The sequence below is a fragment of the Scyliorhinus canicula genome, chromosome 4, assembly GCF_902713615.1.
Source record: "Scyliorhinus canicula chromosome 4, sScyCan1.1, whole genome shotgun sequence".
Lineage (NCBI taxonomy): Eukaryota > Metazoa > Chordata > Chondrichthyes > Carcharhiniformes > Scyliorhinidae > Scyliorhinus > Scyliorhinus canicula.
Window position 1 is genome coordinate 192,602,087 of NC_052149.1, and position 22,655 is coordinate 192,624,741.

The 22,655-nt window shown below is 41.6% G+C and overlaps 1 protein-coding gene across 1 annotated transcript; it reads left to right on the forward strand.

Moving 5' to 3' along the window:
* The first annotated feature begins 14,226 nt into the window (after positions 1–14,226).
* LOC119965272 (heterogeneous nuclear ribonucleoprotein A0-like) lies at positions 14,227–15,466 on the forward strand. Its single transcript, XM_038795790.1, has one exon. The coding sequence runs from the start codon at positions 14,276–14,278 to the stop codon at positions 15,257–15,259; it is 984 nt and encodes a 327-aa protein (XP_038651718.1). The 5' UTR covers positions 14,227–14,275; the 3' UTR covers positions 15,260–15,466.
* The last annotated feature ends 7,189 nt before the right edge of the window (positions 15,467–22,655 follow it).

Below are 22,655 nucleotides of genomic sequence, written 5' to 3' on the forward strand. Positions count from 1 at the left end.
AGGGCATTATAGCCAGTGTAGGTGCTGTGGTAATGTAGAAGTGTCTGGTGAAATTGTGTTAACTAGCTTGAGTGCAGTTGTAACTTGGATGGTTCCTTTTTTAATTAGGTGGCAGAGGCATGATTGGCCAAATGGCCTCCTATGCTGCACTACATTGTTGTTGCATTCCACACTTGGGTCATCTAAACAGCCAATGTTAGACGTAACCAATAAATTAGAACCATGATCCCAGTAGCCCAATTTAAAATACCACGTCTCCCTTTGTTTGAGCACTAGTATTACTGTCTTTTTCTAATCTTGCTCATGAGCTTGAAAACCATTTTAAATGACTCCCAAATATCATCCTGCACACAAAAACCCCGATGATGCAAGGCTGTGAACTTGAACACCTTGGAGAAATCATGAGTGCAAATCTGAATCCTTGTTCAGACAAGAGGTACTCATTGACCACACCCTCAGCTCAGTGCTATAATTGAATTCTGATCTGCTTAGAGGCAACAGAGCTACCATCTCTGCAAGCATGCTGTATCCTGTGACCATCATGCTATGGGAAAAATAGTAATGGTGTTTTGCATGCCATTACAAATTGTTTTTTTGTTTTTTACTTGAAGTTCAACATTTGAGCACATGCTGACACTCCAGTGCATTTTGATGAACTGGAAGGCTTATTAATTTGGACCCATCTGCCCTTTCAGGAGGATGGATGTAAATTATTTCATTGCACCATTTTGAGCAAGGGAATTTTCCTGGTGTCCTGACTATTGCCCCTCAACACATTTTCTTGAACATGACTTCATGATTTTTGTCATTGTTTTGAGATATACGGCATTCAAGAACTCTGTGCAAACAGTATGAAAGGCAAGACTTATTTGCCAATTTTTTTTAAGGAGTGTTGGCTTTGTATAAATAACCCTGTGCTTCCAAATAACTTAGCAGTTCACTATGGGGTGAAGTAATTGGTCCAGTGCAATAAATTTGTCTGTCATTTTATTTTATTTTTTCTCCTAATAGGTGCTCAACACTTTTCTAGATAATTCTGACCACTCGAGTAGAAATAAGAAATACTTGGTTGTTATCCAGTTGAATTGTCTTCGGTGCATCCTAAATAAATGGCTAATTAAGAAATTTCATTACTGAATGGATTATTTTAATGATTTTTGTTTTCTTGCACCACCATTTCAGCAAATAAGTTTGGATTTTGACATTTAAAAGTTTGCAACTGGCTTTGCAATGTTTCTTTAACAGCAGTTTTGCTATTTTAATAGTCCTAATGTTGATGCACAGTAACATTTCATTGTCTTGATGAAAAAAGAGTTTGTAAGCTAATATTGAACATGGTACAATGACAAGAGTTTGAGAAGTCATGAAGAAACAGCAGCAGCCTACACTAGTATATTATCAGCAGGTCCAAGGACCATCTGCAGACAAGAGTTAATGTTTCTTGCTTGTCTGTCTTCACTTTGCAAGGGTTCCCTAGATCGTATAGAGCTCTGTCACTCTGGCATTTCTCTCAGTTGCGTTAAGTTCTGGTTAAAATCCACTGGGTACTTCCTGACTTCTGGATCATATCCTGAATCTGAAGCCTTAGTGATGCTGTAGCTTTACCATTTTGGAATCCAAGTAAGTAGTCCAATACCAGAACCAACTTTAATCAATTCACTTTTGTTGCATACAAGGGTATCCAGAGATCTGTAGAAAAATAAATACTATTTTTGCTTGCAGCGTCTGTACACAGGTCCAAGGTCATCTATTAAAACAAAACTAGGAACTAGCAAAATAACCTAAGAATACTAGCCATGAAAATAAGAACATTTCTACAGAGCCTTAACCATCCTTGTCCCCATCCTTGTAATGTGAAAATGTTTCCACTTGATGGTAAAGCCTTGGAGAAAGTGCAAAGGAGATAAAAGAATGGTACCATGGATGAGGGAACTAAGATTACTTTCTTGGAGCTGAGAAGGTTGCATTTTATTAGACTGGTTCAAAATCAAGGTAAGGAGAAAACGTCAGATGGAAATGGGTTGGTGACTGGGGACACTGGTATACAAAGTAATTGGCAAAAGTGCCAGATTACAATTTGGAGTGCACTGCCTGAAGGAGTGAAGGGAGCAGATTTAGAAACTTTCAAAAGGGAATCTTGTTTTCCATCGGGCTTACTCCCTGGGGTAGTTCTTTCAAATAGCTGACACTGATAAAATGGGCCACATGCATTATATGCATGGGATAACTAAACATGGCTGCAGGCCAATCGGATTGGTAGGTAAAGGGGGCTGATTTAGCTCACTGGGCTAAATCGCTGGCTTTTAAAGCAGGCCAGCAGCACGGTTCGATTCCCGTATCAGCCTCCCCCGACTGACGCCAGAATGTGGCGACTAGGGGCTTTTCACAGTAACTTCATTGAAGCCTACTCGTGACAATAAGCGATTTTCATTCATTTTCATAAAAGGCGAGCATAACCATGCTTTTAGGCTGTAGGTGTGCAAGTAACATTGAAATAATAAAGTAACTCCGATTTGTACTGATTTCCCCAGCAGGAAAACTGACCTTGGCCTCTGGAAAATGAAGCTATTTTGGTGGGGGGGAACAACATCTAAAAGACATTGAGGCATATTACAATTTTAGGTTAAAGGTGGAACATGGCAAATTAGCCAAAAGAAAACCTAGCTGAAGTTGTCCTATATTAAACATGCAGTTTGAAAAAAGGAATGCAGTCTGAGGACTGGTGTAAGGGAGTTGGAACAGTTCCTGTGAATCCTTGTTGAATTCCCTGAAGACAAGGTGATCTACACTGATTTCAGAAGGATCAGGGCATGTGGAATTAGATTGACTGGTGATTAAGAAGATGCCAAGAGTTTAGGGATACAACAAATAAGTGGACCACAACAATCCACAAATTGGTGCTATGGGATTGAAATTTGCAAATGATGCCCTGAGTTGATCCACATAGTTAATATGGACTACACAAAATAGACCTGCATATGGAATAAATGACATTTAACAGGATTAGGTGGGGAGTTTTTCTGGAAGAATTATTCCTGTAAGGGTCGAGAAGGTCTGAATCCAGCTGTAGCAGTACAAACTTACTGTGGGTTAACTCCTGGAGAAATATAATACAAAAAACAGGGAGACTACACTTTATTGTTCTGGTTTCTTGGACAAAAGCAATTGGAAAATTCTTCATTCCCCTCAACTAGATAATCATCAGGAATACTGAGGAGACTGGAAAGGCACTCGTTTTAAAATTACAAGGATTCCCTCGCATGGATTACAGCTAGGCCGCCACCAACAGATCAAATCATAAATTTAGAAGTTTATTTTAGAACAAAAGAAAAGTACAGCACAGGAACAGGCCCTTCGGCCCTCCAAGCCCGTGCCGACCATGCTGCCCATCTAAACTAAAATCTTCTAAAAGAGCAAAGAAAAGTGCAGTAAGAATATCCAATCGGCTACCACAGTGGTTCAAGCACCTGGCATCACATTTTACGGGACATTTGCATTCATGATGGGAAGAGGAAAAGTGTGGTAGGGGATGTGTGGCACGTAGGCCAGTTGGGCAGACTGGCTTGTGCTGTGATTCTAGCTAATTCTCTTGTTCCTCTGGAAAATGAAGGATTCACAAATGATGGCTACTACACTGCTGGAATACTCAGCAGATCTGTCATTCTGTGGTGGGATGGTACCAATGGTACCCTGAACCCATCGGGCAAGTAATCATTTGATTTATTTAAATCTTCCTTCCTGTACACCTAATAGGGAAGTGTGAACTTCTTGTGCTGCTTAACTATTCTGTCTTCCACTGTGTTTATCATGTTTGTAGTTTCGGTGTTGCATATAATTGGGCTGTGAAATGTTAGTTTTGCATTTTGTCATCTTTAGTAGCTGTGGGCTGAGCATAAGACTAAGCAAAGAAATGTTAAATCTTGCGATAATGTGTTTTGGGAATCTTGTGAAAGCCAGCAAAACTGGTTAGCTGATCAAACAGTAACAGAAACTGATCAGGATGTTTGGGAACCTCTTGATCAGCATTGAGAGCATTGAACATGAAGCCAGGTATTTCCATGAGGTTCTGGAATGTGTAAAGCACCTGCTAAAAGCTGGATAGAATAATACAAGTAATTGTGTGGTTAAAAAATTGACAAATGTGTGTATGCGCACACCTGAGAATGATCTAATATTGGGCAGCACAGTGATGCATTGAGTAGCGCTGGTTCGATCTCTGCTCTGGGTCTGCACATTCTCCCTGGATTTCACCCACAGAACTCAAAGATGTGCAGGATAGGTGGATTGGCCACACTAAAATCCTTAATTGAAAACAAAATTGGGTACTCTACATTTATATTAAAAAAGAATTATCTAGTATTTTTGACCGTCAGCACTAATTTTCTGTTTAACGTTTTGTTTTGGATAGCTTCATTTTCCAACTGGGGGAGAAAAAAATCACTGATGGATTGTGCTTTTGGTCTCTGTTCAGACTTTATCCAAGTATTGGCATATACCTCAATCTATTCGTAGTTTAGCTTTTTCAAAATTCCCAAATCACCCCCTTATTATACACCAGAGTTCAAATTTGTTTTCTCCTTTCCCCTCGACAGTAATCTGGAATATCTGAGATTAAACTAGGAGTAATGCTTCCTAATGGAATTAAAATGATTGTAACAAGCAAACTAGCTTATAGAGGCTAAAGCACAAAACTGGCCATTTGCCGAACAGAACTGTGTTTTTTGCTTCCTCCCTACCACTTGATCTTTTAACCATATCAGTATACCCTTTTTATTTATTTAGAACATAAGAACTAGGAGCAGGAGTAGGCCATCTGGCCCCTCGAGCCTGCTCCGCCATTCAATTAGATCATGGCTGATCTTTTGTGGACTCGGCTCCACTTTCCAGCCCGAACACCATAACCCTTAATCCCTTTATTCTTCAAAAAACTATCTATCTTTACCTTAAAAACATGTAATGAAGGAGCCTCAACTGCTTCACTGGGCAAGGAATTCCATAGATTCACAACCCTTTGGGTGAAGAAGTTCCTCCTAAACTCAGTCCTAAATCTACTTCCCCTTATTTTGAGGCTATGTCCCCTAGTTCTGCTGTCACCCGCCAGTGGAAACAACCTGCCCGCATCTATCCTATCTATTCCCTTCATAATTTTAAATGTTTCTATAAGATCCCCCCTCATCCTTCTAAATTCCAACGAGTACAGTCCCAGTCTACTCAACCTCTCCTCATAATCCAACTCCTTCAGCTCTGGGATTAACCTAGTGAATCTCCTCTGCACACCCTCCAGCGCCAGTACGTCCTTTCTCAAGTAAGGAGACCAAAACTGAACACACTACTCCAGGTGTGGCCGCACTAACACCTTATACAATTGCAACATAACCTCCCTAGTCTTAAACTCCATCCCTCTAGCAATGAAGGACAAAATTCCATTTGCCTTCTTAATCACCTGTTGCACTTGTAAACCAACCTTCTGTGACTCATGCACTAGCACACCCAAGTCTCTCTGAACAGTGGCATGCTTTAATATTTTATTGTTTAAATAATAATCCCGTTTGCTGTTATTCCTACCAAAATGGATAACCTCACATTTGTCAACATTGTATTCCATCTGCCAGACCCGAGCCCATTCACTTAACCTATCCAAATCCCTCTGCAGACTTCCAGTATTCTCTGCACTTTTCGCTTTACCACTCATCTTAGTGTCATCTGCAAACTTGGACACATTGCCCTTGGTCCCCAACTCCAAATCATCTATGTAAATTGTGAACAATTGTGGGCCCAACACGGATCCCTGAGGGACACCACTAGCTACTGATTGCCAACCAGAGAAACACCCATTTATCCCAACTCTTTGCTTTCTATTAATTAACCAATCCTCTATCCATGCTCCTACTTTACCCTTAATGCCATGCATCTTTATCTTATGCAGCAACCTTTTGTGTGGCACCTTGTCAAAGGCTTTCTGGAAATCCAGATATACCACATCCATCGGCTCCCCGTTATCTACTGCACTGGAAATGTCCTCAAAAAATTTCACTAAATTAGTTAGGCATGACCTGCCTTTTACGAACCCATGCTGCGTCTGCCCAATGGGACAATTTCTATCCAGATGCCTCGCAATTTCTTCCTTGATGATAGATTCCAGCATCTTCCCTACTACCGAAGTTAAGCTCACTGGCCTATAATTTCCTGCTTTCTGCCTACCTCCTTTTTTAAACAGTGGCGTCACGTTTGCTAATTTCCAATCCACCGGGACCACCCCAGAGTCTAGTGAATTTCGGTAAATTATCACTAGTGCATCTGCAATTTCCCTAGCCATCTCTTTTAGCACTCTGGGATGCATTCCATCAGGGCCAGGAGACTTGTCTACCTTTAGCCCCATTAGCTTGCCCATCACTCCCTCCTTAGTGATAACAATCATCTCAAGGTCCTCACCTGTCATAGCCTCATTTCTATCAGTCGCTGGCATGTTATTTGTGTCTTCCACTGTGAAGACCGACCCAAAAAACCTGTTCAGTTCCTCAGCCATTTCCTCATCTCCCATTATTAAAACTCCCTTCTGTGGTTTGTGCTTATTTAGCATCCCAACAGTTCTTCTCCCAACAGGTCAACTCAATAATTGGTGTTTTACTGTGAAATGATGTAGCCTATTCTGCAAAACCATCCACAGCCCCAGGGCAATTTGTAGAATGATTAAGATGTGCATTCCCCCCCCCCCCCCCCCCCCCCCCCCCCCCCCACCGTGGTAAGTTCTGCATTCTTGACAAGCATTATTGGGGGCGGTAGAAAGGAGAGATTTTTTTTTTTAAATTTCCTCATGGAATTCCTGTATATTGTCCCTAGTTTAACCTCTTCCCATAACTCTCAATGGGGAAACAATTTGTTTCAATATCATAAAATTTACAGTGCAGAAGGAGGCCACTTCACCCCATCAAGTCTGCACCAGCCCTTGGAAAGAGCACCTTACTTAAGTCCATGCCTCGCCCTATCCCCGGAACCTGACCTAACTTTTCAGATATAAGGGGGAAATTTAGAATAAATGAAATGAAAATCGCTTATTGTCACAAGTAGGCTTCAAATGAAGTTACTGTGGAAAAAACCCTAGTCGCTACATTCCGGCACCTGTTCGGGGAGGCTGGTACGGGAATTGAACCGTGCTGCTGGCCTGGCTTGGTCTGCTTTAAAAGCCAGCTCTTTAGCCCTGTGCTAAACCAGCCCCTCATAGACCTAGAACATACAGCGGAGAAGGAGGCCACTCGGCCCATCTAGTCTGCACCGACCCACTTAAACCCTCACTTTCACCCTATCCCTGTAACCCAATAACCCCTCCTAATCTTTTTGGTCACTAAGGGCAATTTATCGTGGCCAATCCACCTAACCTGCACGTCTTTGGACTGTGGGAGGAAAGCGGAACGCCCGGAGGAAACCCATGCAGACACTGGGAAAAGGTACAGACTGACCCAGCAGGGAATCGCAGCTGAGACCCTGGTGCTGTGAAGCCACAGTGCTATCCACTTGTGCTACTGTGCTGCCCCTTGATTAGCGTGGCCAATTCACCTAACCCACGCAGACAAGGGGAGAAAGTGCATACTCCACAGCTACCCAAGGCCGGAATTGAACCCGGATCCTTGGAGCTGTGAGACAACAGTGCTAACCACCATGCCACCCATAAAAACTGAAATGAGCCATGGCAATGGTGGAATTGGAACCAACGTTCCCAGAGTGACTGGAGCCTAAATCCAGCTCAGCCTCGGTACCACCCCCTCACTCCAAGCCTTTGCGTGTAACGTTCCCTTCGGCCTTCCCTTTATCCTACAGATTCCCAGCCTTTTCTGATCTCATACTTTTGTACATTCTCTCCAGTGTGGCTATTCCCTTTTTATGGAGATTAGAACCGTGCAGAGTACCACAGATGATCTAACAAAAGTTTTTTATGGCTGACGCCTCTCCTGAGGAAAAATAATTCTTCACTAGTTGAGGTATTTTTTACATACAAAAGTTTATGAAGACATGGGATTTGATTTTGTTTTTCAAGAAGAATCCAGTTCTTAACCCAAATAATAATGGCAAATATGGAGTTCTGAGCTGCCGTTGACTTATTTTATTTTAAAAGGTTAAACAAAAGCTTCACCTAGTACACCTGCAGCCTGTGTTCAGCACAACATGTTTGCACTGCACATGTGAAAAGACCAGTTCCAAGACTGACTCAATAATGGCAGGATATTTTACAATAAAACATGATAAAAAGGCTTTGATGGGTGAGATAAAATATTTGGTAAGAAGGATCTCTTCAATGCTATATGACTTGTTGTTTTTCAGGACAATTTAATCCTTAGCATACACTGGTACATAAGCAAAATCATGGATACTAGAGATCAAATATGAATGCTGGAAATATTCAACAGACAACATTGGTGGAAAGAAACCATGACGATTCAAGGCAGGTGACTGTCCGAACTGGAAAAAGTTAGATATTTTAAGCAAATACAAAAGGGGTGGAGAGAGCAAAATGAGGATATGAGGTAGGATGAAAGGCAGGAGACTTTAAATGATGAAAGCGATGATGGTACAAGGCAAAAGGAGATATCAAAAGGTGGAATCAGAGTTGCATATTCAAAAAAATGAATCAACGGCTGCCATTCTCTCAAAAATGGGGCAGAGGTTCTGATCTAATTGTTGGTCTCAATATTCAGAATCCTAAGTTGGTGTGTCTGGGAGGCTATGAAGTGCCTAACTGAAAGGCCGTACCCTGAGCAGTGAATAAATTAGACCGAACTTCAAGTACAAAAGTGTGTTTGGAGCCTTGGATGATTAGAAAGAAGGAAGTAAAGGGCAGGTGATTAATTTTGTTTTCCTGTGCATGCATGGAAATGTGTGAAATGGAGGAGAGAATTGTTGGGATAATAGAGGTCAGTGAATGGTTCCTCCAGTGATGAAAGAGTGGAAGCTATTTAGCTATGAGGGAGGATCTTATTGAAACTTACAGGATACTGCGAGGCCTGGATAGAGTGGACGTGGAGAGGATGTTTCCACTTGTAGGAAAAACTAGAACCAGAGGACACCTTCTCAGACTAAAGGGACGATCCTTTAAAACTGAGATGAGGAGGAATTTCTTCAGCCAGAGGGTGGTGAATCTGTGGAACTCTTTACTGCAGAAGGCAGTGGAGGCCAAATCATTGGGTGTCTTTAAGACAGAGTTAGATAGGTTCTTGATTAATAAGGGGATCAGGGGTTATGGGGAGGAGGCAGGAGAATGGGGATGAGAAAATATCAGCCATGATTGAATGGCGGAGCAGACTCGACGGGCCGAGTGGCCTAATTCTGCTCCTATGTCTTATGGCAGTGGCTGTCTTATGGTAGTGGCACTGTTAGTGGTGGATTATGATCCATTCAATGGCGAGTGAATGTATTGGGGTCAGGTAGAACCTTCTTGTGGATCTAGCGGGGAGGGGGTGGCGGCATGGTGGAAGGGTGAGAGCAGTGTTATGATCCCTGTCAACCGTGTTGCAGGAGTCTTCAGTTGAGGAAAAGGGAGATGGGAATGAATGTGCTACTGTGCATTTCACTAAGTAATGCAGATCAGAATTTTGGGAGAATATTAATCCAGCACAAGGAACATTATTCTTTTCCATGGAATGAGGGTGTCATTGCCCCATCCCATAAATAGTGGTGAGCACCTTTGTGACCTGCAGTCCATGGTGTAGGTACACCCAATACTGTTGGGAAGGGAGTTTCAGAGTTTTTTTTTATAAATTTAGAATACCCAATTTATTTTTTTCCAATGAAGGGGCAATTTAGCGTGGCCAATCCACCTACTCTGCACATTTTTGGGTTGTGGGGGCATAACCCACGCAGACACGGGGAGAATGTGCAAACTCCACACAGATAGTGACCCAGAGCCGGGATCGAACCTGGGACCTCAGCGCCGTGAGGCGGTTGTGCTAACCACTAGGCCACCGTGCTGCCCCGAGTTTCAGAGTTTTAACTAGTGCCAGTGAAGAATGGTGATGCTTCTGTACACCCAATACTGTTGGGAAGGGAGTTTCAGAGTTTTAACTAGTGCCAGTGAAGAATGGTGATGCTTCTAAGTCACAGAATGGTGTGTGACTTGGAGAGGACTTGCAGGTGCTGGTGTTCTCGTGCATCTGCTTTCCTTGTCATAAGTGCCAGAGGCCATTGGTATGGAAGATGTTTTGTCATGCTGGGGTTGGGTAGAAGGGTAGAATGAGATATGTTAAGAAATTAATTGAATATATGTGAAAATTTATAGCAACACAATTTGCATTTCCATTGTAATGTTAACATTACCTGTTAAAATTCTGTTACCATTGCCTTGCCTGTTATGAAATATATAATACTTATGATTCAATTTTTGTTCTTCTCACCAATAATGATATGCAAGCAAATTTGAGCTGTTTGACAGTCAATGATATAAAATATGCTGTCAGTACACTCCAAAGAAGCAAGAATCCGAACACCAGCAAAATACTGCAGATACTCAAAATCTAAAATATGAACAAAATGCTGGAATACTCTGGTCTGGCAGCATTTGTGGCAAGGAACAGTTTAACGTTTCCAATCTAACTGAGATAAGGATGTAAGTGTTTTTGGGGGGGGGGGGGGGGGCAGCACCTTTGATTAAGAGGGTAGATGAGATTAAATGACTATTTTGTCTAGGGTGGCACAGTGGTTAGCACTGTTGCATACAGCACTGAGGACCCGGGTTCGAATCTCTGCCTAGGGTCACTGTTTGTCGAGTTTGCACGTTCTCCCCATGGCTGCGTGGGTTTCACTCTCACAACCTAAAAAGATTTGCAGGTTAGGTGGATTGGCCACGCTAAATTGCTCCTTAATTGGGTACTCTTTGACAAAAAAATTTTTAATGGCTATTTTGTGATGCAAGACCAAAGGATGTGGTAATAGGATAAATATAACGAATGGTGTTGAGAGAATGAACAGCAGGACCCTTAATTGCTGCTGTCCAAACATTAAAAGTAAAGGAAATGAGGAAAGCAAACAAATCATTGTGTTGAACTTTATTGGAACACAAGCAGGCTGAGGTCAGGGTGCAAATGTAGAGAATTAAAATGCCAAATGACTGGAAGCTCCAGGGTTACACTTGTGGACTGAAGGGAGGTATTCTGCCAAGTGATCATCCAAGTTCATATTTGGTCTAAAGGATAAGTAAATTCCTGTTGAGAATATTTGGGGCCATGCTTACTGAGGAGAGTTATGGGGCAGGTGCTTGTATGGCATGGTTCTGTAGCAAGGTAGTTTTAAGGAGTTTATATTTGGAAACATTTGAAATAAGATGTAGTTTTAATCTCTGTGCCTGGAACCTTGGATTTAATCTAAGACTAAAGGGACAATCCTTTAAAACATGAGGAGGAATTTCTTCAGCCAGAGGGTGGTGAATCTGTGGAACTCTGCGGCAGAAGGCTATGGAGGCCAAATCATGGAACATCTTTAAGACAGAGATAGATAGACTCTTGATTAATAAGGGAACCATGGGTTACGGGGAGAAGGCAGGAGAATGGGGATGAGAAACATATCAGCCATGATTGAATGGTGAGGATGGCATGATGGCGCAGTGGTTAGCAGTGGGACTACGGTGCTGAGGACCCGGGTTCAAATCCAGGCCCTGGGTCACTGTCCGTGTGGAGTTTGCACATTCTCCCTGTGGGTTTCACCCCCACAACCCAAAGGATGTGCAGGTTAGCTGGATTGGCCACACTAAAATGCCCCTTAATTGGAAAAAAATAATAATTGGGTACTCTAAATTTATTTAAAAAAAAGATTGAATGGCAGAACAGACTTGATGGGCCGAGTGGCCTAATTCTGCTCATATGTCTTCTGGTCTGTTTCTGTTGTGGAGGGTTATGGTGTGAAGAATAAATAATCACTGCTTAGCAGCTGGAAGTTGCTTTCCAGAGGATTTGTGGTTTTAGCTGGAAGCCACAGCAGTTGGAGACAGAACATAGGGGAATGAACAGCTTGCAACTCTACTAGGAGAAGCTGGATTGGACGAGGGAGTTGCAAAGATGCAAGCTGGAACAAGGCAAACTTTCTCATTCATTCTTTCTTTCTTTCTGTCCCAATTCCTTGGTTAAGACAACTGGAGTTAGTGAAGGTAAGGTTCAGAAGAATTCAAGGAAAAGTAAAGCAAAGTGTTCTGAGTTAATGCGGCAATTGCATGAAATATGTCATATTTAAATCAGACTGGGAGTTGAAAGTGAAAGCAAATGTGAACAGCCTTCAAGACCAGGAAATCCAAGGGTTGGTGTAAAATCCTGGACTGGGTGGAAGCTTTGTTTAAAGGTGTAATTTAGAAAACCTGGTCTGGAGTTTTAGAATGCAAACCACTAAGGGAAAGAATTCTGCGAAGATTTTAATGTTTGTTTTTGGGGAGTGGGGTTTAAAAACTAAATCATCTCAGAAGGGGTAATTCTAAGGAGACATCCACAAATATTCGTGTGGTTCATAGTATATTTGCCAGAGTAGTCTTGTGTGCATAAAAGGGACTTTGTTAATGAGACCTTGCAAATGAGATGTACTTAACAATTAACACAGGTTTTAAGATTAACAAAGGATGGAGTAAAGACTCAATATTGGATTATGATCCGTTAAGTGTTTTTTCTTGTTAAAACTAATTAGCAGACCTGTGATTCTGTTCCTTGTTTAAAGTTGTTTTTTTTTGAGCCAGGGTTCCATTCTGAGATCTTTCCATCCAGTTACTGTAACACCCTCAACACTTTTTTTGTTCCAGTAGAACTCTCTCCAAACAAATTCTGTATGGCCCACAGAATGACATTGCAACACTTGCTCTATGTGGAAGAAGTGAGTGAGATTAATTTTAATACCTGAACCAGTTCAGCCAGTTAAGAGGCAGGTGCTGATTGGACACTAGTTGGTTGTGGTTGGGCCTTCATCAGAAGTGCAGCTGTGGTGATTGAATGGGGTCAGATGGGAGGGTAAGGAAGTCATTGAGGTAGATGGAAAAGGCAGAAAAAGTGATAAATCTGTTCTATGGGCAGGTGCAGACAAAGGATGTGTCTATTGGGGCAGTTCTGGATTTTGGGAAGGAGGATAAGCGGATATTGGGGGAACTTGAGTTTAGAGGCTGTGGGGGAAAGATTTCCAGAGTGAGGCAGATGACATGTCCTGCAAATTATGGTTTGATGTTCAAAGTTGGGTGGAGTAGCAAGTTTCTGCTTTGGTATTTGACCTTTTTGCTAGTAGAGATCAACAAGTCAGGCAACAGAACCATGGCAGCAGGTTGATTTCAGGATTGAACCTGAAATGGAAGAGTGCAAGTTCAGGGGGGTAGATTGAGGTGAGTAAGGAGAACAAAATTGAGATAAATGGCATTGTGCTGAGAGTTCTCCAATCAGAGGCCACCAGAAGGAGATAGGTAAGAGGGCTTCTGAGTGTGAGGGGGGACTCCTGACCAAAGAAGTGAGAGAAAATGGGCTCTGTCATGCCCAGATTGAAGTTTATTTGAGGTGAGGGTGCTGGGTGAAGAAGCTCTGATTGTTCAAGGACCGAAGGGGAAGATTGGAGGGTATTGTTTGGGGTCTGAAGGGGAGGTTGGAGGGTGTTAAATACAATGTAAGAGGTGAGATTGAAGAAGCAAGGGGAAGAAGGGTGCAGAGACGTTTTTTTTAAAGATTGTGATCCTTCACGTGTGAAAGGCAGAAAATTATTAACTCAAAGCAATTCTGATCAATTTAATTTGACCCTTCACATGGCATTTTAACAAGTATCCGTTGAGGTATTGTGCATGGTGTGGACTGTGGCTCGAGATTTTAATTCAAGTAATACTGAATCGCTAAGAGATATTCATCCAAAAGTACAGGTTCTGAAGGGTGGAATTAAGTTTGAACCCACGTGTATTAAATTGGAGTTGGTTTTAATAATAGACCTATTGCATATTTGCGTTGTTTGGGAACCATTTGAGACTAACTAATTTGCAATGAATTGCATGGGGCCTAGACGGTTTGTGCTCCTTGCTGGTGAAGCATTAGTTTGCAACGGGGTGAGTAGTGGGCGGCTGCTGCAGTTTGAGGTGATCCTCCATCGATCTGGAGGACAATGGAACAGACAGGGGCTCCTCAACTGCAGCACAGAATGGGGCTGAGGTTACCTAGCAGCCAGCCACTGACCAATGGGGGCGGCGGGGCGGAGGCCAGGCCCCGCCCCCTGGCTCTGCGCTATATAAAGCGCTCATTAGGCAGGCAGTCAGTCTCCTGCAGTGTGTAGTGAAAGCCGTCGTTGCAACATGGCGAGGGAACAGCTCTGTAAGCTATTTGTTGGCGGGCTCAGCTTCGAGACGGTGGAAGGCAACTTGCGGAACCATTTTGAGGAGTGGGGCAAGCTGACCGACTGCGTTGTCGTGCAAGATACCATCACCCGGCGCCCCCGCGGCTTCGGCTTTGTCACGTACTCTTCGCCGAGCGAGGCGGATGCTGCCATGGCTGCTAGGCCTCATGTCTTAGATGGCCGCACGGTGGATCTCAAACGAGCTGTGCCAAGGGAAGACTCCAACAAACCTGGCTTCAACATGAAGGTAAAGAAGATCTTTGTTGGCGGTATTAAAGAGAACCTTGGCGAGGATGATTTACAAAGCTACTTCTCAGACTATGGTATGATTGAGAAAGTAGATGTGATCTGTGACCGAGAGACTGGCAAGAAAAGAGGCTTTGCCTTTGTGTACTTCGATGACCATGATTCTGTTGATAAAGCGGTTATACAGAAGTACCACATGATTAATGGCTACCGGTGTGAAGTCAAGAAAGGTTTGTCGAAGGAGGAGATGCAGAGCGGAACTAGACCTCGCGGCCGAGCTGGCACCTTTAGCCAGAGAAACGGCCGGAGTAATGGCAATTTTGGAAATGCGGCTGGGTACGGGGCCCAGGGCGGCGGAGGCGGAGGCGGCTACTACAGCGATAGAGGAAGCCGGGGAGACGTCTACGGCGGTTACGGTGATGGGGGTTATCCTCGGCGTGATCGTTCCTTCTCGGGCGGAAGTTATGATCGAATTCGGGATTATGGGTTTGCGAACTATGGCGGCGGCGAGAGAGGATACAATAATGAAAATTACGACGACGTGTATGACAATTTCGGGAGCTATTCCCCTGAGCAGTCCAGCTATGGCCCCATGAGAGGAGGGGGTGGTATGGAAAAGTATGCTGGACCCTACAGGGGAGATTATGGTGCTAGCAATAGAAACCGAAACAGAGATTATGGAGGATATGCCTTTTAACATGCGCATGAATTTAATGTGTATGGGGGAAGTATTTGATTTGTACACATGGCTCAAGCTAAAAGTGAATTGTGTGTAAACTGTGTAAGGGGGACGTATTTGATATGTACACAGAAGTAGCTGTAAAGCTACATAATGTATTCATCTAATCAAGGATAATTGTATACTTTTTTCACAATAAAAAAAATTCAGTTTCCAGTCTGTCCAGTTAACTTGTAAGTCTGAAATTACTTTTATTAGGAGCATTTTAATCATGGAAATTCACAAGCATTACATCCATTCAAGTCTTTGTAAAGGCTTAACACCACCACCTTTTTTATTTTCTTGATAAATTCTGATGCTACATGGTTTTAATTTTAAGATCCTTAATCTAAACTCTAATTTCCATCTGTTTTTCTTTTTGGAGCTTGAATGTTAAAGCTAGAGATGAAGATTCATTCCAAGACTGATGATGAAGGAGGCTCGGGAATCTATTTCCAATTATTCAATGTTTTTTTAAGTTACAAAACATTTGTGTGAAGTACGAAAAGTAACATTTTTTTATTCGGAAGAACCTGTCGAGTAGATGCAGTAACTTGGGGGTGGAACTTGTTATGACCAGGTCCAGTCTTTCACTTGACTTTTATTTGTTGCGTATTTGAGAATCGACACATCCTGGATGTTGGTCACATGAGCATTCTGGAAGTAATTGACATCAAAGACATGAAATATAAGTAGGTTTGTGTGTGTGTTCTACTAGAGCAAGTGAGTCTGAACTCCTCCAGTCTCATGTTTTGTTACCTAATGAGCGAAGACTAGCTGAGATAGGTTTCCCATTGCTTTCATCAGTTTTACTTTTGAGTACTGTTTTTCCTATGAATTGGGAACAGGAGTAGACTAGAAGTTCTTCAAGCTGTTCTGTCTGCCGTACAATTGTGGCTAATCTTTGCAAACTCCACTTTTCCATCCATTCCCATAACCATTGATTCCTGAGTGGGAGATTTCACCCATTAAAAAAAAAGTAACAATGCATTTTCATGCGTCTAAAAATAATTCCAAAGATTCTCAAATCTTTGAAGAAATTTATTTTTGTCTCGGTCCTAACTGATGACTCCTTAGGATTCTTATGGGCCTTAGAAAAACTCAGGCTATGTTTCATTCTTCTATACCCCAATTTACTTTCCCCCTAATCATAGGAGAATATACTCATCAGAGGAATGAATTTCGTGAAACTTGGTGGTCTGCAACAAAGATTATAATGGGGGACTTGCGGTGAGCATTGCTGCTCAGACCTAACAGGTCTGGACTGAATATCCATCCATTTGTCTCCGCTTGATGGAGCCGTCTGCAATGGGGTCCTGAACCCCAACCCATCTGATGCAGAGATGAAGAAAAGGATTGTTCGAGCTTGGAGCCGAGTACCCTGCTGCATAATTTTAATTACTTGGTATAGCTGGCTGGAGCTTTCTGAGAAACACTGCAACTAATCTAAGGGCTTTGTCTATATGTCCGGTTCATCTGTGTATTTCCTTGTACACAGCCCCAATGGAAATAATTGTTCTCAAGCTATCAAAAACATCTTGTAGATGGTTAACTCCCCCAGTTCTGATATGACAAATAGCATAGTTCAGCAAAGATGGGAGGTGTTTTACAATGGGGAAATATCAGGACAGGATGCAGACCGTTGGCTCTTGAAAAGGTTTTGCACACAGTGGTTGCTGGATCTAGCACTTGTACTTCTGATTTTTATTTTCTTTCATATCTGCCTTCTCGCTCCTTACAATTCATTCACTTACGTCCCTTGCTTCCTACATCAGCCCAGTTCTGTCCCATCCCCTCCCTGCTCTTATTTCTCCCTCGAGTTGCAGCACTTACTGCAAACTCAATCCCAGTTGCCATCCTAATTAATTTCATCCTAGGAAATTTGTGACATCTGGTTCACTACTGATTCTTGTTCCCTCCCAGGTCATATAGCAAGTGTGGAAATCCTATTGTGGCTTTTGTGCTATGTAAGCAGTGTGTTTTATTCCTTTCTTCAAAAAAACTTTCACAACATCGCCTCCCAAAGCACTTAAACGCATGTATTCACTATAATTAAGGAAAAGTAACAGCAATTTGTGGTAAAGCAAGCTTGCACAAACTGACTAGATAATATAAATTCAACCAAATCAACTTCCATTATGGCAAAGAGCTAAAGTAACTTTTTATGATCTATCATTCCAATTGAAAAAGCTAATATTGGAAACTGACCATGAAGTTGCTGGATTGTTTTTAAAGACCCATTTGGTTCATGAATGCACTTTTTTAAGGGAAGGAAATCTGCCACTCCCTATATGACTACAGATTGACAGTAATATCATTAACTCTTTGCCTTCTGAAATTGCCTTGCAAGGCCTCTGTTATATTAAGGCAGTAACTCATGCACCCTTTTTTTTTTTGGAAGGATGGAATTGGAGATGGGCAATAATTCCCAGTTCTACTGTTTCCCATGAATACATTTAAAAACAACATTGTATGGGAATCTTAAAATCTGCACCTCAAAACAGTCCAGTAGTCGTTTAATACTGGGCTGATGTGTCAGCCTGAAGCTTGTGTTTTGAAGTCTTGGGTGAGATTGGAAATGGTAATCACCTGACTTGGAGTGCTCTCTTCTGTTGCTCATGGCTTTCTTCATATATGCTGGCTGCAATGAATCTCAATCCCTGCAGTGCAGGAGGCTATTCAGGTCATCGAGTCTGCACCAACCCTCCAAATGAAGCCCCTAACTTAAGTCGCCCCCATCCCTGTAACCCCACCTAACCTGCACATATTTGGACTGTGGGAAGAAACCCGTGGAGACTGTGCAAACTAAACTCCACACAGTCACCCAAGGTTAGAATTGCACCTCGGTCCCTGGCGCTGAGGCAGTGCCATCCTTGGTCTCTTCTGTTTCATAACTGCATACTTGGTGATATTTTCCTGAGCCATTGGGCCAGTTTCCAAACACATACTTATGATGCCCACCTCTCTTTTCAGTCTTCATTAGTTTTTGCCATGTTCTCATTCGTTGTCAAATATCAAGCAAATTACAAGTGTCCTATTGCCTGAGTGGGTATATTTTTGGTTTACATAAAACATCCCCCCTCAGAAAATAGGCCACCTGTTCTACATCAGTATTTATTTAACATTTTAAAGCTGGAAACAGCATAAACCTCAATCCAGCACTCAAGCAGTTGATCTATTAAGAAGAGCAGAGTCCTCCCAAGATAAACATCTGACCGATTTCCTTTGCAAGGTACTGCTTTAAAATGGGTGTCAGCATTTTTAAAATTTCAGTATAATTTCAGTATTCTATCTAATATTTCCAAATTTAGTGGAGCAACATTTCGTCAGTTAATTTGACCCAAACTGCTGTATACAAAATACTACTTTTATTAACTATGACTTAATATTAAATATGACTTAAATATAATGTAAAACTAAATATTCTTATCAAATTGATCCCAAAAAAACCTGAATGTCTTCAAGTGAATCTTTCAAAATCCTCTTGTTAATAAGTCCTTTTATTCTTGAATGGGATGTGTCTCTCACTGGTGGCAAGGTAGGCCATTTAAGAATTGATATGTGGGCCAGGCCAGCAGATTTCCTTCCCTAAAGGGAATTAGTGAACTAGATGGGTTCTCACAATCATTGATCGTTTCATGTTTGCCATTACTGAGACTAGTTTTATTTTTCAGATTTAATGATCACCATGGTGGGATTTGAACCCTTGACCCCAGATCATAGCCCTGGATCGCTAGCCACAGACATTACCATCCCACCACCATCTTTATCTACTGTCATTGCATTCTGGAATGTTATCTAAATATTTAATCACCAGGGAACGTATATTGTTGGGGAAAATATTGAGCTAGTAAATAGTACTCTTCCTCATCAGTTACTCTTGTCAAATATGAAGCCCTGTCGCTTCCCATGGATACATTGGTGCTAATAACATTTTGCCTGCTTTATGCGTTGAGGGAAACATTAAGACCACCAATTAATAATTGATGCCTGAGCCTCAAGAATGAGCACTTGGGGATATCAAAGTATTGCCCAAGGTTTATGCACCTATTGTTTTCAGTGGGAATGCTACACATACCCAACAACAAACCCAAGGTGTCTGATATTTGAGATTCTATTTTGCATGTGTTTTGAGAGAAGAGCTGGCATTTGAACTACAGAAGATTTGGCCTGGAGAGTGAGATGAATAGGCATTTGGAGATGAGGATCTTCCTCCGAAGGCAGGAAACCACAACTGTTCTGGGAGAGCTTTTAACCAGTTTGAGGATTCCAAGCAAGGAGAAGAAAAAAGATCTAAGGTGAGAAAAAGACCACCAGCAAACAATAAATTCATCAACTAACCTAGTACTTAATGGCAGTCAACATTTCATTGATCTGTAGTATTTATTCAAGAAGCTTATTTATTGAATTGGTCAACTATTGAGCAAACACCTGTCTGAAATAAATGGGTTTAGCATGCTGTAATTTACTAATGGAAAATTGATTAGTTTTTTTTGGTTGAAATGGTGGGGTAGATAAATTTTAAATAAATGGAGATTGTGCAAAATGTTAAATTGGTATTAGGAAGAGCTTAATTAGATAAATATTTCAAGTATATGCCATGTGATATATTAGGTGTCATACAATTGTAAGTAACAATTATGTGAAAGTTCATGCACTATTGATGGACTAGTTCTGAATTCTGGCTTTCCTAGTATGCCTAAATTTAATTTGGGCTGCTTAAATGAATACAAACCTAAACACCTGAGGGTCACCACACATGCCTGATTTGGTCCTGTTACTATTCTACTATTGTACATTTCCATAGCATGCCAACCTGTGTCCATTCACATTGAGCTCAATACTCGACATGTAATGTCTTCAGTAGAAGGTAAGCAAACCTTAAAGCATTGTGTTTATTTGAACATTTTTATAAACCAATGACAAAATGGTAATTGAAGTCTTTAGATGTTTCCGCTTAATATACTAATCAGCTGAGCCATGTGGACGCTCCCCAGCTCCAAAAAAGCCTCCGGTCTGAGCCCCATTTTGAGCTGATCTTAGCTGGGAGCAAACTATATTTAGCTTCAGCATTGTTGAGTCGAGGTGAATAAGTGACCAGGATTCTTTGTACTGATCATTTGATGAGTAATTCCTTCGGAAGAGAATTATGAATGGATGTTGATCAAGTACAGAATCGGCCTGACTGCCAGGTTTCTAGAGTCACATATTAGATGGTCCCTTGGGCAAGTTGATGAAAGAAAACTGGAATTGGACTCCTCAAGCAATTAAGCGAGAAGTCGAGAGATTATTGGTGAGAAAAGTACTGAGTATTTGAATGATATGATTTGTATTGCACATGCAAATTTATGGCTTGCCATGGATTTGCATGCTAAAATGCATTACAAAGTAGTCACTGTCTCAGAAAATATGTATTCAAAAGTTTTTAAAATGTGCCTTTGCTGTTCCAAGTGCCTTTGCTCCAAAAATAAGCTTAATTTTTAGCGGTTTCTTGCAAATGAGTGCAAATAGGCATAACTTTCAACGGTGATTAATTTGACCTGAGTAGCCCTCCCTTGTATGAGGGATATTTTTGAGCATATTTTTAAACCAGCACATAAGCTTACAGAAACTTGAGAGCCATGCTGAATGTAATTTGCTCTTAAATTTGTGAGTTTTTACACTGGTTTGACTGAATTGTGCCCAAATAAACAGTGCAACCAAGGGAAAATTCTAGATCCTTGTGTTCTTGCAGTGAGTCGTGATAAATAGGGCTGATTGGAAACATTATCAGCAACAAAGACCGGAAGTAAATTAGTTTTCGAAGTAAATGTTTGTATCAGTAGTGGAGGCCAACAACGTCTCCGATCAGAGACCTCAACAGTAATGGGTAAATAGCGAATGTAACTGTGTTGCAGTCAGACTCTCTCATTCTCAGATTCAGATGGATAAAATGGCTAAATTTACTAAACGGTAGCAGTGGTTAGCTCTGTTGCTGTCCCAGGTTCGATTCCCGGCTTGGGTCACTGTCTGTGCGGAATCTGCGCGTTCTCCCTGTGTCTGCATGCATTTCCTCCAGGTGCTCGGGTTTCCTCCCATAAGTCCGAAGAGCTGGTGTTGGGTGAATTGGACATTCTGAATTCTCCCTCTGTTCACCTGAACAGGTGCCAGAATGTGGCGACTAGGGGCATTTCACAGTAACTTGTGTTAATGTAAGCCTACTTGTGACGATAAAAATTATTATTAATTTAATTAATCTCTACATTTTTCCTTGGCTGTTGTGCCCCAGTAATGTTTTCTGACTTATTGTCTATTTAACAGTAACCTGCATTCATATAGCCCCTTTAAAGTGGTAAAATATCCCAAGATGTGCTTCAGTATGGCATTTTTAACAAAAAATAATATTTAGTCCTATTCTGAAGATAGGGCAGAGGTTTTAAGTGATGTCTTATTGGAGGAAAATTAGGTGGAGAGGTTTTAGGGAGGTATTTCCAGACCTTGGTGCCTCGGCAGCTGAAGGCACCAATTGTAAGAACCGCTTTTAAGGCAGCCAAAGGAAGCAAGTCTAACCAATGACAACCAGCTGTAAACTGGTGGAGCGATTTAAAATCTGAGATGCTGATTTACAACCAGGCTTTGTAATTATTGCTAATTGCAGAATTGGGTACTGATTCTGCTATATTACATACTGAAAAATGTGCTTTGATTGCACATTACAAATAAAGGTGGTGAAACCTAATCATTGGTAAATGTGCCAAAAGGTGTACACCATAGAAATGAAAGCAAATGGGTCAGTTCATAAGTCGGAGCAATAGTGATTCCCAAAGGAAACCAAGATTCTGAAGTAAAAGATGTGACTTGATTGATATGATTTGAAGCAATGTTGTCCAATAGAAATGGCTGATTAGCAACTGGCCTGGCTTCAGAGGAACTGTTTTGCAGTTAACATTTTATATTTACTTCACAAACATTCACCGCTACACAGTTGTGAACTTTGGAGAATTCCTTTTTCGCTGAAGCTTGGAATTCTAGCATGGATTATCAGAAACAGCACATCGTATTGCTGCTTCTTGCCTAGCAGTTGGGGGCAGTACTTTGATGTCATCGGTGCAATTACAGAGAGTATTACATGCCCATTGTCATGCATTCTTTGTTATTATTGGACTTGATTTTTTTTCAGCTGGCTGGCAGCAGTTGTTAACAATCCATCGAGCTGACCACTATGATGGCTTCCCTTTCAGTGTTCCAGGTGTTTTCACCATGCTGAAGGTCACATACCTAATAATGGTGTCTGTTGCATAATTTTTATTTACTAATTAGAATTACAATTGGGTGAGTAGTGGTAATGTCACCGGAGTAGTAATCCAGGGACCCAGGCTATTGCTCTGGGGTTACA